We start from the raw sequence: 22,186 nt of genomic DNA, 5'->3' as shown, positions 1-22,186 counted from the left end.
GTTCCATTTGGCGTTGCATAAGTGGTTGCCAGACTGGAAGGGTGGTTGTTGCCAGACTGCCGCTAAATATACCGTTCTGTGGTCTAGCAGTGAGCGGCCGCGGATGGCGGTGGCATGTGTGCCTCCCCAGGTCTCGTGCTGAGCCATGGCGGTCATATCCGTGCTCTGGGCCGCGTTATTAGAGAGTAATAGCTGGTAGGTGTTCTGTGGTAATAGCTAAGTGGCTCAGCGGAGACGCCAGCTGCGCATGCGCGGCACGCCAGGGCAGCCAGCGGCTTTGCGGGGAGAGTCGCTCACCCTCTCATTTCGTCTCATCGGCGCAGCGCGCGCAGCGGACAAGCGTGCGAGCGTTTGCGCTCGTGTCTTTCGTGTCCTTCTTGTCTCTGTGTCGTCGTTTTGTTCTCGCGCTATAACTATCGTCATGCCATACCAACTAGCCCAAGCTGCCACACTTCTAAGTGGCAGCCCCCAACACAAGCGGCGGCGGCATGTCTTCGGCGGCACCTCCAAGCACTGCGCAGACTGAGCTACTGGCGAAAAGGCCCCAGCGGTGTTTTACTACTGAAGATGACCTGGCAATTTTGAGAGAAGTGGTAGTGATGAAGCCCTTTGGCGACGGTTTACAGTGGATCCATATGATTGGAAACTTGAAATGTGTGCTCGGCCGGGAGATTACTCTCAGAAGCCTGAAAGATCGTGTTGCTCTTTTAATCGGTTACTGGAGGCAAGAAGACACCAGAAACTTAAGAAAGTAAGTACCAATTTTCATGTATTGTCCGCGCAGATAGCATTTAATTCCGCGCGAGAGCTGTCCAACGTGCACGGCAACGCCGGCGAGGCTTAAAGCCGTTTGCGCCTCCGACAAACATTGTCGCACTGCTCCGGTCGTCCACGTCGAATTTATCAAGTGGCCGCCGTGCGCTCTATAGCTTGTAAGCTCCGAATTGATGCTTACACTCACTTTGGATTCATGCCCTTAACCTTCGACAGCAATGTATTCGTCCCGATTCGGCAGCGTTTTTGAGAGCCATCGCCGTGCCGCTAGCATGAGCGGGTATTTAGAGACTTGTTTTAGACAGAAGCCAGCCTCCTGTAACATGCTCGCATTTCGCTTTGCAGGTCGGGAACGGAGGAACAATACGCAGAAAAAGGGCAGATACTGCAGGACTTGTCGGATTATATAAGGTCTATAAATTATGTCCCCAGAATGGCACCTAGAAGTTCAAACAGCTCTGGCCGCAAAAGAAGTCACGCAGCTGCGTCCTGTCTGGCGACGCCGCCGGAACAAGTTCGTGCAGATGAAGATCAAGGTGAGTGTAGCAGTAAAGCCTCATATCTCTCTGAAATCGATAATTTGGTTCTACAATCATAGTCATGTGTACGCAATATCTTGCGACACTTGAAGTATCTCGCATTCTATAACGTGCTTGCATATTTGCAACCACTGAAAAAAAAAAAATGAAGCCCTCTTCCTGCTCTGCCTGCCAACTCTATTGATTCGCATAGTGACAGCAATGAAAAGCAATAGTTTGCAGTGATCTTGAGCAGCAGGTGCATTTTCATGTATCGACCCAACTCATTAATGAAGTTGTATATCAACAGTGTGCATTGTTCATTTGTAGTTTTGAGTAAAAGTAAGTCTGTAATAGTTTGTTTTACTATTTAACATTACCTATAACATGCAAAGTTAACTTTCAAAGTGTGATTCGCATGTGAGCTCACAATATTCATTCATTACATTAGTTAGCAATTTGGACGGCTATGTATTATTGTAATACAAGAAAGTTATTCTCTACTTGGGGTTCCCAATGTGCCAGAGTTGTAATGGAATGTGCTAGCGTGCTATTATCTGACATCTCCCTGTTTTCCATTATGCATTACAATCAGGACATGCTGCACAACTCCTGTTCTCAATGACCGCCCCACACAGTCCTGCTGCTGTTGAACTCACTGGAGAGCCGTGCAACAAGGAGGAGGAGGAACAGCAACACCACCAGCAGCAGCAACAACAACAACAACAACAAAAACAACAGCACCGGCAGCCACAACCGCCGCCTGCAGCTAGGCAATGTGTTCCTGTAACGGCGAGCAGAGGTAAATCTTGAAGGACTCTTTATTCACGTTGTAACATGGTGCGATATTGCCACAAGGCGCAGTACAAATGGGCAACATGATGTCTCTGTGGAGTCTAGAACATTGGGCTACCTGGTATGTAAGACCAGCTAGCCCAATATGCAAGACCAACTAGCCGAATACTTTACATTCATTGCTAGAACACTGGTAGCATGTGAACATCACCTTTAAAATGAACATGGCATGCAGGCATAGACACATGAATGGTTGTTGTTAGTGTTATTTTTAGACAAGTGTCACACCTCTAAAAAGTAACTTAGGACAACACTGTGATGCGAGTCACGGCCATGATTTACCATCTGTATGTACAACAAGCAAGGTGAAAAGAGTGATTGCTTTCTTTACCATGCATAAGTGGGAGTTTTGGATGAGGTTAGCATACGATAACTGGAAACTTTGACCCTCTCTCTACATTGAACACTTGTAAATAGCAGTAACAGACAGTTTTTATTTTGTCGTTACACGAAATGTCAGGATCCTAGCAACGGCTCTGATGTTATCAATCTTCGGGGATCACCCTCCTGAAGCACAAAATAGATCATCACTAAAGGACGTGCGATAGCATAGAGTAGAAGGGTGATATGTTTGTGTTACGAGTCCATCAAATTAGCTTTCTATGACATGTGATGTGCGTATGTGAACCGACTTAATGAATGGCCTCATTTTCCGAAATTCGCAGGAATCAGAGGCCTACAAAGCATGGGCTTACAATTGTTGACTATGCGTCAAACGCATGAATTCGAGATCTGGCAAAGGGAACTTGCATTCGAAAACAGAAAATTGGTCATTGAAGAGAGAAGACTAGCTCTGGAGGAGTGCAAGCTGGCAATCGCCGAAAAAAAGCACGAACTTGAGGTTACAAGTAGTCAGCAGGAACGCCTGGACTTTGTGAAGCATGTGGAACAGATGTTCGATAAACTCAGCCAAGAAGTAACAGACCTAACAAGAAAAATGTCTGGAAGCAGTTGAATAATAAAAAAAGTGGTTTGTTGCACACTTTATTCTTTTAATAAGCAGAGGGATTCCCCAGTGCCACATTGAAAGCTGTCCCTAAAGTTAGCGGGCATTCAAGTACACTTCCAAGGATGGTGGTTGCAGGTCAAATTATTGCGAGACCTGCGCACCATACAAGCAAGTATGGCAGTTTGCCAGCAATGCGCTCACTTTGTACATCCTTGCAACATTTTGGCAAAAGATCTTTTGGTTTTTTCGGAAATCTACAAAGGCAAAGAGTCCAGCAATTTTTCCGAAGCCCCATTCCACGGCCTGCCTCACGATGCTTATTGCCTTGTTAAACGCACATTGCTCCAGTGTCAAAGATGCACCGCCATAAGATTTCAACAGTAGTGGCCGCAATGGGTAAGCAGGGTCCCCGTAAAGGCAGTAGCGGTGTCCCTGCACCAGTTTTTCCAGTTTTGTGTACACCTGGCTGTTGCCAAAGTTACCTGAAAAAAATTGAAATGAGATACTGCGTTAGCACCACTATGCCTGCTGATCAAACATTGGGTGCAGGTGTGGTACAGAATATAAAAATAGCAACAGAACAGGCGAGATGCCCTAGCAGGCTCTCAATGCGTCTGCTTATTTTGCTAAATTTTCTTTTTTTTTTTCTTCTTGCAAGATCGATGTTCAACAGGGAGGAAGTAGTAAAGCTATATGTAGAATTTAAAACAGAGAAGTCCATTGAGGCAACACCAAAGAATACAGAAAACAGCATTGTTCACACATAAGTGAACCTAAGGCATGCTATTTCAATACAGTGTGAAGTCATTCGTAGCAGTGGGAAAACAAACTAAAATCAATGACAGCATAGCACTTAATGAGAGACGCAAGAGTATAATAAAGGTGTTCATTTCACGCGTCAGCACTACCTTTTCCTTGCCACGTCTTCTTGAATAGCCTACTCTAGTCTTACTTAGTTCAGTTAATTTCTTGAGGCTGGCTATAGTATTTCTTATTTTCGACATGCATACCACACTAAGGCAAAATTCATGAGGGTTTTGTGCTTTGGTCACTTTATAGTGACTAAATAAAGCTGCAGTCGAATTGCGCTGTGAGAATTTATATGCATGTCTGAGGTACCTTTCTTGAACTAAGTGAATGCCACTTAACCTAGTGTACTCCAAGCTAAGTGACAATGATCTAATGTGAGTTTGATTGAGCTATAAGTCAGCACCATAGTTAGTGTGGAAAGGATATATTTCAAACGAACTGTAGCCCTAAGAATTTGACCTATTTTGTTTGATACTTAGTGTACATGACAGTCCCACGGCAACATGAACGAAAATGTAACTTCCAGGCATATGAACTACCCTTTACTCACCAGCATCGTGCTTGCTGCCTGGATAACATCCATCCAACTGACAAATGATGCTTTGGGCACATTATCGATTGGTACCTCAGGGAATGAAATCTTTTGTGCCCGCTAAAATACAGCTGCTGCTGCCTAGTTGGTCGGCATATAGCACGCGCAGTGCCATCAATGAAGTCCCAGCAGTTGGTAAGTGGGGCTCTTTTAGCGTAAATGGCCTGAAAAACAAACACAGAAAAGTCAACAGGTATACCACAATGTCCAATTTGCACAAATGCAGCTTCCTTTCTGCTGTCATTGCTCCTTACCTTCCAGAGATTCTCCAGCGTGTCGATGGCCAGCCAGCTGTGATTATTCACATCGTCCAGCAAGTGGAAACACTTCTCATCGATGTGCCTTAAGACCTCTATCGTCAGGGACGATATTGTCCAGCTGTGTCGGCCGAAGAAGTTCTCGAGGTCTTTAAGTCGGTTCGGATAGGCCAGCCGTCGAAGAGTAATGCAAAGGGCTTCGTCTCCTGGGATCGGCACTCTCTGAGCAGTAACAACCGTTTCTGGAATGCGCAAAGCTATTAGTACCTTCACTATGTCCTCTTTCTCAAAACGAAAACAAGTTCGGAACATGCCGTTGCCCATAGTGTCAATGTTGAGCAGACCACGGGCAGAAAGTGGTTCACGGAGAGTCTCGCCTAGCACCTCTAGTGCTACTAGATCTTCTATCTCCGACCATTTGAGTAGAGAGAAGCAAAGGGTCTTGCAATACGCTTTGCGGCATAGCGCCAACAGCAACGAATTGCATAACACTGCAACAACGGTGCCGCTAAAAACACACCCACTCGATTGCTTGGCTTGGCTTCACCTGCAACCTTTCAGTGCCGACTTTTTTATTTGAACGTAGAACAGTTCATCATGCATTCAAACCACTGCGAACATCAAGTCGTGCAAAAAAAAACGAAAATTTATTTCCACTAACACTTGCTATGTAATAAAAATGCCTTTCGTAATAATCTTTTCGCAGTAACTTCAATTTTATTCGGCAGGTAACGCTGCAAAGACTCTGCTTGATTGAGAGTAACTTCAACGTTGTTCAACAGATGGCACAGCAATGCAATCCGCTGAAACGAGATAGGTGGTGGTGGTAGTGGTTAGAAGATGAGCAAAAGCACCTAATTTCTGCAACCCGGTCGGGAGCACGGCGCAGTGCCTAGGACGCTCAGCTATTACACTTTTCTTTTCGTCTTGCGCTCCGCTGCCCTCGTCCGCTGGCCTCGCTGAGCCGCTTAGCTATTGGTTACGCACTGTTCTTCTGGCAGTTACTGTACTCTTAGCAACGTTACAAATCCCTTTGTCCACCATGGAATTTCAACAGTGCCTAGAACAAGTGCATATCCAAGTGTCGTGCGGCGGATGACGCAAATGAAGCAATTAGTGTTCAGCGAAATTGCGTTCGGCACCATGACCGAAGTGGAGCGACGACAAACGCCTTGCAGGTCAGTGACGGCTAGGCAGTGCTCCTGCTTGTGACAACGAACGACGCTGTTGAGCCCAGCAAGACGATAGTTATAGCGCGAGAACAAAACGACGACACAAAGACAAGAATGACACGAAAGACACGACCGCTCGTGTCTTTCGTGTCCTTCTTTTCTCTGTGTCGTCGTTTTGTTCTCGCGCTATAACTATCGTCATGCCATACCAACTAGCCCAAGCTGCCACACTCCCAGCAAGATGCTATGAGGACCATGTGCACATACGTAGTTTCGTGTTATGTGTGTACAGTAACAACTTGCATGTGCGTATTAAAACACATTTTCTGTTCCGTTTTGTACACTCTCCCCCAGCATTGCATGTAATCTCAACGTAACAGTAACAGCATTCAAGTGTCACTTTCACCGTGCTCAAAGTCCACACGGTCGCAGAATGCTGACGCCGGTGAGTTTCACGCGGAACACGGACACAGTGACCGGAAGCTGCGTACGCCGCGTGGCGGAATGCAACCGTCAAAGGCGCATGACCGATCGTGTTGTCTGTACAGTTGCTGAATTAATGACGTGAAAACACTCGCCGTTGTCAGTGCATCTAGGGCGCGTTCTCTTGTACTTGCTTCATTGTCGGTGAGCTGTTACTCGCTGTTAATACTCGGACGAAATGATTTCGCCGAATGTGTCGCGCTGGCCCAGAGTGTTGATCCCCGTTCCATTAGTTTCGAATCGTCACGGAACGCGCGCTGCGCAGCTCACGTGGTTTCCGAGCCGGAGAGAAGTCATGCCTTCTGCTCTACATTCGGATGTAAACAAGAGAGGAGAATTTGCCCAGTCAATATGGCCGACTTCCGGCTTCATCGCGGCTTCACAACAAGTGACGTCAGGGCCTCTCCTCCTATCTTTCCTTCCTCCATGCTCCAGCGCCATGTCAGTGGTCTGGGCGCGTCCAATTCGAAGCAGCGAGCGGCAGTGAGAGGTTGTGTGCGTGCCGCTACGTACGGTGCCAACGTGGTGAAATGCGTGAGTGCTTATGCACGTGACTTCCGAGGTCCGGTGAAACTTCGCTACGAACATAAGGTTCACCTTTGAGGCGAATATCGACCCGTTCGACTTCAGCAGCGATGAAGCTGTGTGTGTGGTGTGAAGTGTTATTCCCGCATCGAGCTTACGGACATCATAAAGACCACCTTGTTGGTGGCACAAGCTTCGCAACAAGGGACAAGCTTAAAGCCTATTAATCAATGGACGGCCACAACTATGTGACAAGTGGATGGGTCCAACAGCACCGAGTTGGAGACCTCGGAGACGGCCGCCGCATCGTCGTCGAAAATGTGACTGGTTCCCCTTGCTCATTGCTCGCACGAATAATTTTTGTCACCGCGGTGGTGTCGCTTCAGGAATTCGTGTGGAAGGGTTTCACCGTTTGCAAGAGCATGTGAGATGATACAATTGGCATAGTTTGTTCGTGGTTGAGCCCAAGCCGCTTGCGATCAAAAATGTTCTTTGCTGCAGGGTCCAACGACGCGTGTCGGGCAGTTGCGCACCCAGAGATCACCTACGGTCTCGATATATTAGATCCTAGGTGATCGACGAGTGAAAAAAATATGGGAATACATAATATCACATTTTGCCAGTTTAGAGGAGTTGGGGGAGGGGACTGTTTTTGTCGAATAAAAGCTGCACAAGTCTGAAACTGCTGAGGATTTCAGGACACTATCCTATAACGACAAACAGATGTGTGGGTCTAAGTCATTCAAAATTTTTAGTGCTGAAATGCATTTGTGTAATTTTTGGCTAAATCAATTTATGTCGTAACATGTCTCACCTCTTTGCAAGTGTTGTGTTTTTTTGCTTTTACAGAAAACACTGTGAAAAAAATTCAGTCGGATAAGCTTGCGAGACACGGTCAAGAAAATGAAAAGCGACATCCTTTCGGATAAGGTGGCTACAAATTACACTTGGCCAGGTGCCAAAGGGAAGTTGCACTTCAGAAGACAGCATGCTGCCAAATTCTGGTTTGTATGATTCTTTTTGCATTAATTTATTTCTTCAAGCACATCTCTCAATGACCCATTATATTGTTGCTGGCATATTTGGACAGCATATTCAGGCACTTGACACCTGAATGTTGAGATCTGATTATAGTGGCTTATGTGAGCTGTAATTAAGCGTACAAACAAGAGTGGTTTTCAACTCACTAATTTTGACATTTCATTTGCAGAGAAAGCGCATAACGTTAGCAAGTCGGACAAGTTGATTGTGCAGACAAATGTCCATTGTTCATCAGTTGTTCTTGCTCTGTTTTTACGATCGAGAAAAAGCACAGTGAAAATTTTCAAACTGTAATGCATGAGGCACATTATTTGCAGATCATGTATTAATTCTCAAAAAAAAAAAAAAAATATATATATATATATATATATATATATATATATATGTATATATATATGTATGTATGTATGTATTATAAAGGAGATTTATTGAGCAGAAAGGTTGTTGCTAGTATGGCGATGCACCAGCCGCAGTTCACGAGCTCGAGCCTCTGCTGCACACTCGATGCTGCTGCCTCTGCGCCGGAGTACTTTCTCTTCTAAAAAAAACAGGCCCTCTGTCCCCTATTCTTTTGTTTGTGTATATATATAGATACGTACTATGAGGTAGAGGATGCGCCAAATGAAAACTTTATTTTTCCAACGTTTTATCCGAGGTCAGGCCTTCATCTGAGAGACAGCTTTTTTTGTCAGGAAAAAGTTTTTTTTTTTTTGCCTGATGAAGGCCAGTCTCTGGCTGAAAAGTTGTAAAATTAAGTTCTCTACATCGTAATATTGCTTCTACTAGAATATATATATATATATATATATATATATATATATATATATATATATATATATATATATATATATATATATATATATATATATAAATGCATAACATGCTTTATGTGGACAATTACGTGTACTACCATTAACAAGAGAAGGTCATCTTTGTATTTTTTGTGAATGATGCAAATACCGTGATTTTGTACCATTCTTATTGGGCTTCATAACTTTAGTGCGAAAATTGCTGCTGCCATCCCCCTCTGTCCAGAGCCACATTATGTACTGCTGTTCACCTTTTGTCAAAGAACATGTTTTGTACATTATATTCTGGTGTTTCACTTTCAAAAACTATAATCACTTATGCACCATAGTGGAGGGCTTTCTATTAACTTTTACCCCCTGGAGTAGTATGATATGCTTTACAACGAAAGCATGTGAGCACAATGGTACTATGCCTGTTCGCTGCGATGGTTTGGCGGTTACAGTGCTTGGCCGCTAACTTGAAGGTCGTGTGTGCGACCCTCGCAGTGGCAGTCCCATTTGGATGAAGGTAAGATGCTAAATGCCTATATCTGTGCACGTTGGAACACCACTAAATGGTAAAAATTGCAAGAGCCCTCTACTATTGCATACCTTGTAATAATATCATTGCATATCATTAATATTATTATAGTTGTTATTATGGTTGCATCAAAATGTGGCTCCATCTGCTCTGATTTAATCCTGCCATTTGATGCTCAGTGCCAGAACACCTTAGCTGTCTGAGCCAATGCACCACGTGGGAATATGTTGTTGTGTAGAGAACTTCGCTTTCTGAATGTGTAAGAGTGCCAGCAAGCTTGAATTTTGTTTTCCTCAGTTAATTTAAATTATATTTGCTTTCTCCGACAGTTTTCCTGTTAATATCAGGCATGTAGCTGGAAAATAGCATTTTATAGAGGCGCTTGCTTTTTTTTATTTGCTCGAAGAAAACCTCCTAGTTTAACAGGTCACCTCCAAAGAAACACGAAAGTGTGAGGGCATCAGTTGAAGACATGGATGGGCATGACCCTACTGAATATGGCACTCGCTAGGGGCGTGTCGTGTACTGTTTTGTGATATCACAGCTTCTTTTTCTCTCGTCTGTAGTATCTGCCGTACTTGTCGATACATATTTCTTCAATATTCAATACCAGTTTATATGTAAACTTAAACATGCTTATGTATGTATGCAACATCCAGTCACAGTGTGCAATGTACGTGTTTTGTGCTTCGTTCTTAAATAAAAAAGTGTGTATGCAATACACTTGGTTCAGCGTTTCTCTAGAACAAATGGGCATTTAGTGTTATATGTTGTCATCAGCCAAATTTCGTTGAATGAAACTTTTGTCATTTCAGAAGTTCAAATCACGCATAAGTTTTTCTATGCTCTCAGGTGCTAATTTAATCAGTTCTTTTCAAAAATGCACTTCGGTAAAAAAATTGTGTGTGCTTTAGTCTAATTTCGGCAGCACAGGAAGGCTTATTCATGATTTTTGAACTTCTGAAATTGCAACTTCAGAGAGTAAATAAAGACTATAAAAGACTGCTTTTAGAAAACACCCCGATTAAAATACATTCCTTAATCTCTCTGTCATGTACACAGTGTGTACTTCGGGGCTTGTTTGGAACTTGCAAGGGATAACCCTGGTTTCAGGAAAGTGCAGCCAAATCGACCGGCAAGGAATGTCCACCGGTGTTGCTTGGGAAATGCTGTGGATATCTGATATCCAGTCAGGGGTGTCCTGTGAGAATCCCTAGCATGTCATTGTTGTCACTGGGTACCTATTTCATGTTGCTTAATTTCTAATCTTTCTTGAACCTCTGATTTTATGCACAAGACCGCATTGTTGAACGTCGAACCAGGAACCATGACCTTTTTTCAAATTCCTCTCACAACATCATATCTATTGTAATTCCACAGTGCCCTATTTTTCATCACCACTGCCTTCCTGTTACCTTTAGTCTTTACATATATTTTGTGTTCCCCTAGGTACTCTGTCCCATTACTTATCCATATGCCCAGATATTTTATTTATCTGCCCAGATATTTGTATTTATCTGTTATCTCTAGCCTGACCTCCTGTATCCTAAGCTCACTACCTTCATTATCATTAAAAATCATGACGAAACGCGCGGGGCGCAGTGCCCGTGGCCGAGGTTAGGAGGCCTATAAGTGGTGTGGTGTAGCGAGCTAGTTTACTCAACTGCCTCCTCTAGAAAGATGCCTGCGACATCGCACGCTTTCCCACGGGGCGGGAGGTTCCTCGTAGCTCAGTGCTTTCTCTGCAAGCAGCACGCGCCGCTGAAATTAACTACTTCTGGTCGATTCGGAAGTGATGCCATCGCAGATACACGATTGTGTTGCCTCTGAGACGGCAGTAGACATTGCTTTAATCTCAGAGGCTGCAAGGTTTGAAGTGGCTGCCGCAGCGAGCGCTCACAACCGACAATGTTTGGGGGAGTGGAGGAGGAGAGAACAGGAGAGGGCCGAGAACCAGCTCTTCGGCTCAAGTCGCAGGCATCTTTCTAGCGGAGGCGTTGGATCAACCACGGCCGGGCTGCGAGTTTACAAAAGCGAGAGGATAGACCCCCTCCCCACAATGCACTGCACCAGGCGTCCTTACGAGGCTCTCGGTAGCTGTGCTCTCATTGGTTAGTTCTTCATTTCGTCAGCAAACATGACGGCGCCCACGATGATGCTGCAGGCACCTGCCAGGCAAGACTAAATAAGCACGCTGTGTTCACTGAGGCGATCTTGGTTGTGCAAAACGCCTTCCGGTCATTTGCAGGCACGTGGAGAAACTTCGAATGTGCCTAAAAACGCTGTGATCATGCCTTCATCGACGCTGCATGCCACTTCTGCCAAAAGTGTTGGTCCGTTTTCAATGACTGGAGGAGACACTAAGAAGTGGACAGTCGCATCCAGTGAAGATTAAGAAGATGCTGAGATGCTCGTCTAGGTAAGTTCTCTTTTGCAGGTCAAAACAGAGTCGTAAAATACTTGTTTACAAGACCGTTGGTGCAGTCAAGTTCGCAAACGATTCTCGGGCAGGCGCAGCTTCGGTTACTACACTCTCCAGCGAGAGCACGACTATTGCTGCTGTTGCACAGTGCCTTTAGTGCGCATAGACTTTAGTAAAAATAATGTGTGAATAAATAAGAAATAAAATTAAACTGAAATTCACAGCTTCGAGTATTTTTCGAAAGCTATAGAATAAAAAAAAGTATGTACGCATTTATTAAGGTTTCACTGCAAAACTCCTGTTTATTTTGGTGAAGGTGTGTGCGATCCTTTACGATCGAGTGCCCAGCGTAAGCATCTTGTTGCAAACCACTACAACTAGTGTAGGAGAGATTGCAGTGTATATATGAAAACTGCAATCTGGAATTGTTAGTGGTTAAAGCTTACATTCATTACATGTCAATTTACAAATGTCCTGTGATTGAAGGGAATAACCAGCTGCAGCTAAGTTGCACATAGCGTTCAAAAATCCACGCTCCTTGGCATTCCTTTTTACAGACAATGCATATTCGTATAAGGCAAAGGAATTATGATAGTGTGTCAAATGCAGGTGACAGAAAATGGTGCGCTAGCTGCAGGATTGTGAATCATCAGTTTATATCAATCTGTTTGCAGCACCTTGCTGAGAAATTACCTGGGCCCTTTGCGACACTGCTAGTTCTGGCTCCATGCAAAAGAGTGAAAAACATCATTACACCTCAGGTTGACAGGTAATGTGTGATTTACGTGGATTATGCTAACATTATTACCACAAATATACTCAAAGGTGTAACTGACAAAATGGTAGAATGCTACGCTGTCGACACATATTTGTTATGCATTGTTTAAAAACATACTGAAATTTTGGTGGTCTTGGGAAAATAAGTTCACATTTTTATTTCAGTGCGTGCTAACCTTGGCCTATCGTACAAGCTGCTAACAGGTGTTATGTAAAGAGACTGCACATAATACAGAGACATCACTCTTCTTGTCATCATTTATAACTTGTGTATTTTGATACCTAAGTACTCCCAGTGCAATACTCCCAGTTCAATAAGCAGGAAATCATTCGTATTTTACAACTACCTAAGCTTGCTTCACTCCCACGGCACTTGTTTTTAAACCTCGTGGGATGATAAAGGGGTACTGACAGCAAAATTTTCATTTTCTTACGTCAAATGAAAGGCCCCGCATTTAGGGATCTAGAAAATGTACTGAAAATTGCGAGTGCACTCTGCAAAAGTAATCACAGTATGCCTTTAAAAGCTAGTTTCCATTTTTACAGTGCCCTGGCATTGTAACACAGTATGAGCGTCTCGTCATGTGCTTGTGCGAGAAATAGCGAAACTCGAAACTGCACCATAAATAGAGGCTGGGACAAATATTCACATTATGTGGTGCCTTCTTTATTCCTTGTTCAAACACTTGTTGCTTTTTCGACGTGTCTGTTCCCTTTTTTCTGGTTCTTTCTGAACTTGCCTCCCAGCAACTAGACACCACCTCCGGCTCGTGTGCTACTTTTTTGTTGTACGTCTCTCTGTCATGTGAGTGGCACATGTAGTGAGCCTGCTGGTTCTCCATTGATATTTGTCTATGTAATCAACAGCTCAACAAATATTCCCTATCTTCATTCAGCTAGACTTGAAAAAGAATGCCATGTGGGTGCCAGATACTCAGAAGTAAGAACTCTTAATTAATATTGCTGACACTATACTTTGTTTTCTTTTTTTAAAACAAAAAATTGAAAATCATGGACGTTAGGCGTCTGGATCGAAATGTACCTCTAAGCATCAACGTGGATGCATTTTCATTTAACAGTGCTTTAGCTGTCAAGCATTGACACGTTGAATAAGCTCTTTTATATCAATGTACATAAACATTAGACTACTTCTTTAGGGAGCCGTTCCACGTTCGTGTTATCCTGATTCCTATAACAGAGGAGTCAACCACGTTGTTTTTTCTTTTTTTTTTCTTCATTCACCTTTATTTACCTATTTCTCTCTGTCTACTACTTTTGCTTTGTTTTTTATCTTTAGATGTGAGAACAAGCAGCGACAAGTTAAGACGAGGACGAAGAAGAAAGCACATTCAAGCTCAGGCCTTTTTCTCCTTGTCTTGAGTATTGACTGGCTTGTCTCGCATCTAAACATGAACCAACTGGCCCAGCTTTTTATCCTTGTTCTACCATTCTCTTTTATTAATTTTTTTTTCTCTTTTTCTGTCAAGCTTGCTTCCTCTTTTTTTAAATCCTTTCTTTTTGCTGTAACTCTATTGCTTTGCTTTTCTGCATTTTATTTATTTATTAATTTATTTCGCCCTCAGGGTGCATTGTACATTTTAGAAGGAAAAGGGCATTGACAACACTAAAAAACAAAACAAAAAAAGGAACACAAAGCATATGTCATAAAATTTATCAAATGATTGAGGCACAAAGTTGAAATACTGCTAACAACTTCATAAATTTTATCTTAGATGAAGAAAACTATAAAAAGTTTATTGTTGAGCAAGACATAAAAAAGGTAATTAAATAATCATTGTTTTAAGGATATTTTCAAATCAAATGTATCCAGTGATGCTTGTTAATGATGCAGGCTGTGTTGATGTTGTGGCCGATGACGATGGATTATGGCTGTGCCTTTTGTTATAGGTTGGAAGCACTCAACGACCCATTTGTTGTGCAACTTGTGTTGTGTGATGCGTGGTTGTTTATCTACTCGTTTACTAGTGTTCCCAATATGAAGTTTGTGTAGGGTGTTTTGCAAAGGAGTTTCAAGCACCAGCATAGATCCATGGTAGGATACTGCGCTGCCATTGAGAGCGTGCAGGTTCGAACACCGTTTCATCTAGGATACATTTTTCTCTAATTTTATTTTCTCTCTTTTTTTTTGCACGATAGCAGTTCAGTGGTGGATGAAAACTACGGCACCAGAAATGGCCATTGCTGTGGTCTCATAATGTCTTTCGTGGTAAAAGTTAAAGTACAAGCAATACACGCTCTGCACTGATAGCAGCGAAAAGATTCGACACATGTCCACAATTTGATCATTGGTAGAATGTGTCCTGTAGTATATGTCTCGTATCAAACCTACAAGAGTTATCGCTGGTGCTTGCATAAGCTCAAATAAACTTTGCTTGTCATATTTTGTGTGTAGTCTTAATGAAATAATGTGAAACAGTCGTGAAGCTTCCCAAACATTGCCCTGTGGCCTGGGCGAAGCGGCGCTAACACTGCGCTGAGTGGCGCTAACGGTTTCGGTGGGCGACACCCAGTTGCAACCAAACTTAAGTCGGATTGCGTAGCAATACCATGGCTTTGGTTCATAAAACTCAAAAAATTATTAAACTGAACAGTTCTGCTAAGGCCGTAAAAAATAAAATTGAAGGAGGCAGTTTTATCGATCTAATACAACTCATCTAACAGTTGTATTTATTCTAGTTTTTTTTATTCTGGGAATATAACTGTACATTTCTAACCAACTTTTTCATATATCTAGTGCATTAATCCTACCCATTGTGTTATACAAACATACTTATAGAGCAAGATTTTTACTCTGGATGCTGCTCTACACCCTTGGAAATTTTTAAAAGCTGCCCGAACCACAAATGAACGGCATATTTATTGGCACTAGTTATGGAAAACTTGCATTATCTTGAATGTACTGTGTTTACAAAAAGCTTTCAATGGTCTCTCTGAGTTATAACCTCTGCATATAAGCCTGAAAGAGGCTCAGAAAACCAGTACAACCTGAAGGCAGAAAGTGTAAAAAACAAAAACAAAATAATAATGCAAAGAATGCACTATGCATTTTATTTGTTTTGTAATGAAGACAGTGGACACGTGGCTCGAGTAAAAGAAAGATGAGTGATTACTGGCCTGCTTCTAGTTTGCGCTTTTCATAAACCAGTGCTTCTTCGGGCCAACTCCTGCCTCTAAAACACCCCCCTTTGAACTGAAGGTGTGGAGTGCATCTGATCCTCACTATGTAACTGCTGGAACTGTGCAGCCAGACACCACTACAACCTTTGCGATGACTTATTCAGGACTGTCTCAGGGCACTCCAGATGCTTACGATAAGTGGAACGCCAACAACAAGCTCACAAATGTGAACTGCTTGACCGGCGTAGCGAAACTATGGTATAGAAATCATCGAAGCGATTTCACTTCCTGGTCGGATTTTGCTACGGCTCTCACAGAGATATTTCGCTGGCCTGCTGTGGATGGACTTCCTGATGAGCAGCACTTATGTGGCAGGGTATGAGTAAGGATTAGACTTTCAGAAGTTACATCGAATGTGTGCTCTTTCTCTGCAAGCTCATCAACTAATCTCTAGATGAGGCTGGCAAGATAAAGTGCATCATGAAAGGCACTGATAACTGTGCATTCTGGATGCTTGCTACAGAGAGTCTCCAGATGGTCACTGATGTATTTCATCTCTGGAGTTCATTTGTGAGCAGATTGCACAACAGTTGTATTCCCTTCAGTGGCAGTATGAACAGCTGTCCACATCAACTTTGGAGGTGCATCATGCACCACGTTTTTCTTTGAATAGCTTCAAACTCAGTGTGCACGTTCATGCTAGCTTCTTGAGTGCACAACTAGTGGTCATTCAATTTCATTGTGCTGCGTATTGCTGCAGAGGATCACTTTGTGGGAGGCACTACCATGTTCGATGATCGTTTGATGTGCCGTGTACCAGGACCAATGTCAAGGGTATTTTTTTTTCGCTTGAAATGAATGCCACCGGAAAGCAAACTATGCTCGTATTTCAGGTGTAATATTTAAGATATGATTATTTTTAGGCAAGAATTGAAGCTGGTTGATCACGGTATAATTATATATTCAGTTACTTGCACAAAGCAATACTTACATAGGCAGCCCTTATGGTGCTGCCGAGTCCACGCTTCCTCGTTTCATTGATTGCTGATTGCTATCATGTGTGTAAACTTTTGTTACTAACATCGGGTGATGTTGAGCTTAATCCTGGTTTGAATTCTGATTCGGAATTCGATACCCGCCATAACAATGATATTTTAAAAGAAATACTCAAAGAACAAAGTAAAACAAATAAAATGTTAAAGAAACTAATGGCCAACTTAAAGAAGGTAGAAAGAACTGTGGGTAACGTGGAAACTAGGCTTGCTAAAATCGAAAACGATATGGAACGACTTAAACACTGCGAAGAGAGATTGGCGGAGTATGAAAGTAACTACGACACCACGAAAGGTGAAATTGAAAGCCTTGCACTGAAACTAGTTGATTTAGAAAATAGAAGTAGATGCAATTACTTGATCATTTATGGTGTTACGGAAGAGCTTAACGAAGATGCCGTCTTACTAGAACAGAAAGTGAAATAAGACGTTCTGAAACGGACACTCGGCATCAAAATAAAAACCATCGAAAGAATTCAATAGGAGAGGCACCCGTAAAACTGACAAAAAAAGACCAATCATCCTACGTTTGTATGACTACAGCGAAAAAAACAAAATCCTGTCTAGCTGTTACAAACTCAAAGGTACGCCACTATTCATTTCCGAGGATTTTTTTTAAAGAGTAAGAGACATGCGCGCACTTATGGCACTCAGCAGCAAGCAAAAGGGCTAAAGGAGCAAAAGTTAAACTACTGTTCGATAAACTGAAAGTTGATAGCAAGGTTTATACTTGGGATCCCGTAAAGAATGCTAGAACAGACATATCGCAGCAAGCAGGCCAACCGCGAAACGTCCCATCAACTTCAACTACGCATAAAAAGTCTACAGATAAGAAGAAATCGAAATGACAACCTAGTACTAAAACACCTAGAATTCTTTCCTTCAACGCCAGAAGTGTGCAAAACAAACTTGATCAATTAGAGAGCCTCATCCTATCCTACCAACCTCACGTTCTAATAGTAACAGAAACTTGGCTTCACCCTGGAGTACGTCACTCAGAAGCTGTCTCTACTACATACAGATTGTTCCGTAGGGACAGAGAGTCAAGAGGCGATGGTGTAGCAGTAGCAATTAAAGAGAATATCAGATCCTTATAACTCGATGCATTCCTGACCATGAAAGCATCTGGAGCAAGTTAACATATTGCAACAAAAGTATAACCGTAGGAGGGATATGTAGGCCTCCAAATGCGGCAGCTGACTACATCGAAATGATTCATGATCATCTTTTAAAGCATACAAACTCCAAGTCAAACATAATTCTTGTCAAGGACTTTAACCTTTCCGGAATAAATTGGACCAATAATTCACATGATGGTCATGACGTCACAAGTTCAGAATTGCTTCTTGACGTGGCTTTCACGTTTTCACTGAATCAACTAGTGACTGATAACACTCAGATCACTTCAACATCATCGTCTTTACTTGATCTAGCGTTTGTAAGTAGCACATTAGAAGGTTCTTCTGTGTCCATCGAGAATAGCATTTCGGACCACAAGGTGATTTTTTTTTAACTCGTTCCATTACTTACACACGGAAATGCAAAAAGCCACTACCTACTTACTTTAAAGATTACACCCGTGCAAATGATTGTGCTGTACTGTTTCTTAGAAACACAGTTTCATGTATTTGCCAAGCTAATAGATATGGAAGAACTCTGGACATATTTTAAAAGCATTGTCAACTATTGCGAACATACCTTCATTCCGAATAAGAAGATACGCATCAACCGGAAATACCCTTGGATAGCTTGTGAAATAATTCGACTGAAAATAAAAATAAAACGAGGGTGGAAAATGGGAAACAAGAGCAACACATCCGATCTTATCAGAGCCTTAAAACATAAAATGTTCGAAGTAAAAGCTGATTTCTTTAATTATGACCTTCATTTATGACCCACACTACCCACAAATTCTGGCGATACTTGTCAGATGAATGAGATTCAATCTCACAAATTAAGTATTTAGAACAAGTTATTAGGGACCCAGAGCAAATCGCTAATGTGACTAATGAGTTTTTTCAATCAGTTTTTACGAAACATGCTACTAATGCGGTATTACCCCCGTATGTTGTGAAAGTACCCATGGAAGAATTAATTGTAAGTGAAGAAGGTATACTTGCTTTTCTACTCAAGCTTGATCTAAAAAAATTCATTGGTCCCGATAAAATTATTAACTCATTTTTATGCCGATATGCGCAATGGACATATAAATATCTATTTAAAATATATACGTTCTCCCTACACACTTCTGAATTACCGGACGACTGGTGCAATGATACAGTAGTTCCTATACACAAATCAGGCTCAAAGCTAGAAATAAGCAACTACCGCCCAGTGTCGCTTACGAGCTCGTGCTGCAAAATATTCGAACATATAATTTTCAAGGCCATAATAACTCGCCTAGAAACAAATGAGCTCCTTTATAAACATCAACATGGCTTTAGATCAGGTCTCTCAACTAGAACCCAATTAGCCAAATTAACTCACAATATAGCCAATGCAATTAATGAGAACAGTCAAGTAGATGCCGTTTTTTTAGAATTTCCTAAAGCGTTCGACGTTGTTCCACACAAGAATTCAATAACAAAAGTATCGGCCTTTGGTATTGATGATAAAATAGTAGCGTGGATTAACAGTTTCTTAATCAAACGAAAACAGAGAGTAACAATCGACAACCATTTATCGCAACCGCTCGATGTTTACTCTGGAGTACCTCAGGGATCGGTACTTGCTTCACTTTTGTTTTTAATGTTTATTAATGACATTCAATTTTCTGTTAATAATCCTGTTCACATGCGACTATTCGCAGACTGTGTTGTGTACACACTCGTATACAATTCAAACGATCAAGTTGAACTGAACAATTCATTGCAAATGATCTATTCCTGGTGCAATGCTTGGGGCACAAAATTAAACAAAACTAAAACTCACTTCATTTCATTCACAAATAAGACCAATCCCCATAACTTCACTTATACTATAGGAAACATAACTATCGACAAAAGCGACCAAGTAAAATACTTAGGCGTTACTTTCTCATTGAACCTCAACGGGGAACAACATGTTTCAGCCATATGTCGTAAAGCGTAGAGGAAACTATCTTTCCTGAGGAGAAAATTGTGCACTGCACCATCACACCTTAAGCTTAATGAATACAAAACACTAACTATACCATGTTTAGAGTACGTTGATCTCATCTGGAGTCCACATCAAAAGCACCTCATTAATAAAATAAAAAGAGTACAAAAATCGGCAGTTAGATTTGTATATTCAGATTTCTCGAGGCAATCCAGTTCTGCAGGCTTGCTCACAAGGGCAAACTTAAAACCTCTTTGCAATGCAGAATGATCTCGCGACTAAAATTTCTTTACCAGTTCCATCATGGTCAATTCTGCATATCACGATCTCATTACCTGCTAGACACGCCCAAACACACATCGCGACTGAACCATTCCAAAACTGTCCACCAACCTTTCAGTCGTGTTAATGCTCACTAACATTCCCTTTTTCCGTCAGCTATCCGCCATTGGAATAGACTAGATAACAATATTGCGGGCTGTAACACCCTTCAATCATTTATGAATATAATACAGTGTGTCAATTTGAATTATGAGCTGTTTAACATTGTATCTTTTTTCTTGTTATTCCGTTATGTATTTTCTTTCGATGCTTAGTATGTATTTTCTTGTCTCCACTCCTGCATAAACTGTGTAAAGCCTGCAGTATGTTCGAATAAAAAATTTTTTTTTCTTGGAATGTAATGTTGAGTGCCTTGGAAGCATGTAATATTGCGCATGTAATATCTACGTATTTGTAGATTGTACACCATAATTTGTGAGTGAAGGGTATATATAATCCCGAAAACAGCCCAACCAATTTAACATTGTGACTGTTTGACATTGTATCCTCTTTCTTGTTATTCCGTTATGTATTTTCTTTCGATGCTTAGTATGTATTTTCTTGTCTCCACTCCTGCATGGGCCGTGAAAAGCCTGCAGTATGTTCAAATAAAAAAAATTGTTTTCTTGGAAGCATGTCATATGAGTTTGATGCATTTGTAGATAGTACACCATAATTTGTGAGTGAAGGGTATATATAATCACGAAAACAGCCCAGTCAATAGCACCCTTGTTTTCTTCTCTTTTTCATGTCATTGAAACGTAAGTTGCTGATGCATTTCCACCAACTGATACTCAACCACTGATGTGTGTTGCTACTGTTACTTGAGTGTCGTGTCCACTGCCATAACTACAATTGGTTTATTTATAGGTAATTAAATCGCCAAAGGTACTTCTAACAAGTTGAGTTCAACAATGACACAGTAGTAAAAATACACAATTAATGAAAAAATGCTTTCTTATTGGGTTTGCAAGTGACATTTTTTTATAGCTTTTCAAGTGTCCTTCAGTGCCTCTATCTTGGCATGCTCTGTCATCTATGGCTACACACTGCCACACAGCATTGTCCTCCATGGCTATGCATATATCAGTACAAACACAGGAGCAATGTGTTTTGTGAATAACATAAGCCCATGATTGATATCTCTATGCCAAAGTGACAGGAAGGATGAAGGAGTCTTGTCTCTAGAGTAGCTACTAGTTGGCACAGCAACCCTTCTTCCATTTTCATCAGTTCATTTATAAATAAATACATGTCATTGTAACAGATTGCCCATCTGGATTGCCTAATTGGTTTCATTCTCAGTCCAACTAGATGGTGAAATGAAAAGCAGTACCTGCATAAGCCAAGTACTGTAAATCTTCATAATTGAGACCACAATTTTTTTAACAATGCAAACCTCCCTGTGCTTCCATTCCTTGAGTTCAGTCTTTGAATTAGCCGCTTGTGCAGCTGTCTGTGCTTACACTCGATATTATGTTACCTCTATCACTTACGTTGTGATGTAGACATGCCTAAATGTGCCGACTCTTCCACACCCTCATTTTTACATGCAACTGCCCTGAAAAACAAGTAAAAATGTTGCTGAACTCGGAATTTAAAACCATTTTGTTCTCTCCTCGCTCACTTGGAGGCTGGCCCCTGAAGCAATGTGGATCGGTGATCGGAGCTGGAATGCTGCTGTGTACTGCTATTCGGCTCAGTGTGGACAAGTACTGCAATGAGGACAGCATCTGCCTTTGTAGACTTTTTCTGAAGGCGTTTAGTACAAATAATTTCTCATTCCGCTTGACAAGAAACTGTTGTGCAACATAACATTTACCAACATTTGAAATAGTAAAATGAACCCATGAATTGCCAGAGGAAGCCTGCTCCTATTGAGTCTTGATATTTACTTTGAATAAAAAAAATTGAAAATAAAGTTTGAAGTGCTGGATGTTTTGGCTTTCACTTATCCGAAAACAAGCAAAATTTGTCCTGCTAAGTCATCTGCAAGCACAGTTACATCACAGCACTGTCTGTCACCAAAGGTGAAAGCAAAGTCGAGCCCACCTCAACTTTTTGAGTGCTGGGTGTACTTCCCCAATGTGCAA

At 41.8% G+C, this 22,186-nt stretch overlaps 2 protein-coding genes across 3 annotated transcripts; one reads left to right on the top strand and one right to left on the bottom strand.

Moving 5' to 3' along the window:
* Positions 1–101: 101 nt before the first annotated feature.
* Positions 102–22,029, top strand: LOC142775831 (uncharacterized). 2 transcript variants are annotated; one of them, XR_012887056.1, is made up of 7 exons: positions 102–751; positions 1,120–1,310; positions 1,888–2,094; positions 7,785–7,939; positions 11,554–11,724; positions 12,402–12,496; positions 21,727–22,029. XR_012887056.1 is itself a non-coding variant. In XM_075878017.1 (4 exons), the coding sequence occupies exons 1-4, from the start codon at positions 489–491 to the stop codon at positions 3,100–3,102; spliced, it is 951 nt and encodes a 316-aa protein (XP_075734132.1). In that variant the 5' UTR covers positions 106–488; the 3' UTR covers positions 3,103–3,129. The 2 variants fall into 2 exon arrangements, 1 of the variants encoding a protein (XP_075734132.1); XM_075878017.1 differs by lacking the exons at positions 7,785–7,939; positions 11,554–11,724; positions 12,402–12,496; positions 21,727–22,029 and adding an exon at positions 2,813–3,129 and having other exon boundaries at positions 106–751.
* LOC142776900 (uncharacterized) lies at positions 3,365–5,079 on the bottom strand. Its single transcript, XM_075881228.1, has 3 exons — positions 4,753–5,079; positions 4,457–4,662; positions 3,365–3,578 (listed from the first exon to the last, which is right to left on the bottom strand). Exons 1-3 carry the CDS (start codon positions 5,077–5,079, stop codon positions 3,575–3,577), a joined length of 537 nt encoding a protein of 178 aa, XP_075737343.1. The 3' UTR covers positions 3,365–3,574.
* Positions 22,030–22,186: the final 157 nt, after the last annotated feature.

This window comes from Rhipicephalus microplus, chromosome X (assembly GCF_043290135.1).
Source record: "Rhipicephalus microplus isolate Deutch F79 chromosome X, USDA_Rmic, whole genome shotgun sequence".
In the NCBI taxonomy this organism is placed as follows: domain Eukaryota; kingdom Metazoa; phylum Arthropoda; class Arachnida; order Ixodida; family Ixodidae; genus Rhipicephalus; species Rhipicephalus microplus.
The sequence above is the reverse complement of the archived record's forward strand: the minus strand, read 5'-3'. Positions and strand labels throughout refer to the sequence as shown.

What these genes read in the sequence shown, in the direction of transcription:
- LOC142776900 (XM_075881228.1), bottom strand. Translation starts at nt 5,079, where the DNA reads ATGGGCAACGGCATGTTCCGAACTTGTTTTCGTTTTGAGAAAGAGGAC. An exon ending in CGCTGGAGAATCTCTGGAAG is followed by an intron (nt 4,663 to 4,752) that starts GTAAGGAGCAAT and finishes TTTGTTTTTCAG; the next exon opens with GCCATTTACGCTAAAAGAGC.
- LOC142775831 (XM_075878017.1), top strand. Translation starts at nt 489, where the DNA reads ATGTCTTCGGCGGCACCTCCAAGCACTGCGCAGACTGAGCTACTGGCG. An exon ending in GACACCAGAAACTTAAGAAA is followed by an intron (nt 752 to 1,119) that starts GTAAGTACCAAT and finishes TTCGCTTTGCAG; the next exon opens with GTCGGGAACGGAGGAACAAT. An exon ending in TCCTGTAACGGCGAGCAGAG is followed by an intron (nt 2,095 to 2,812) that starts GTAAATCTTGAA and finishes CGAAATTCGCAG; the next exon opens with GAATCAGAGGCCTACAAAGC.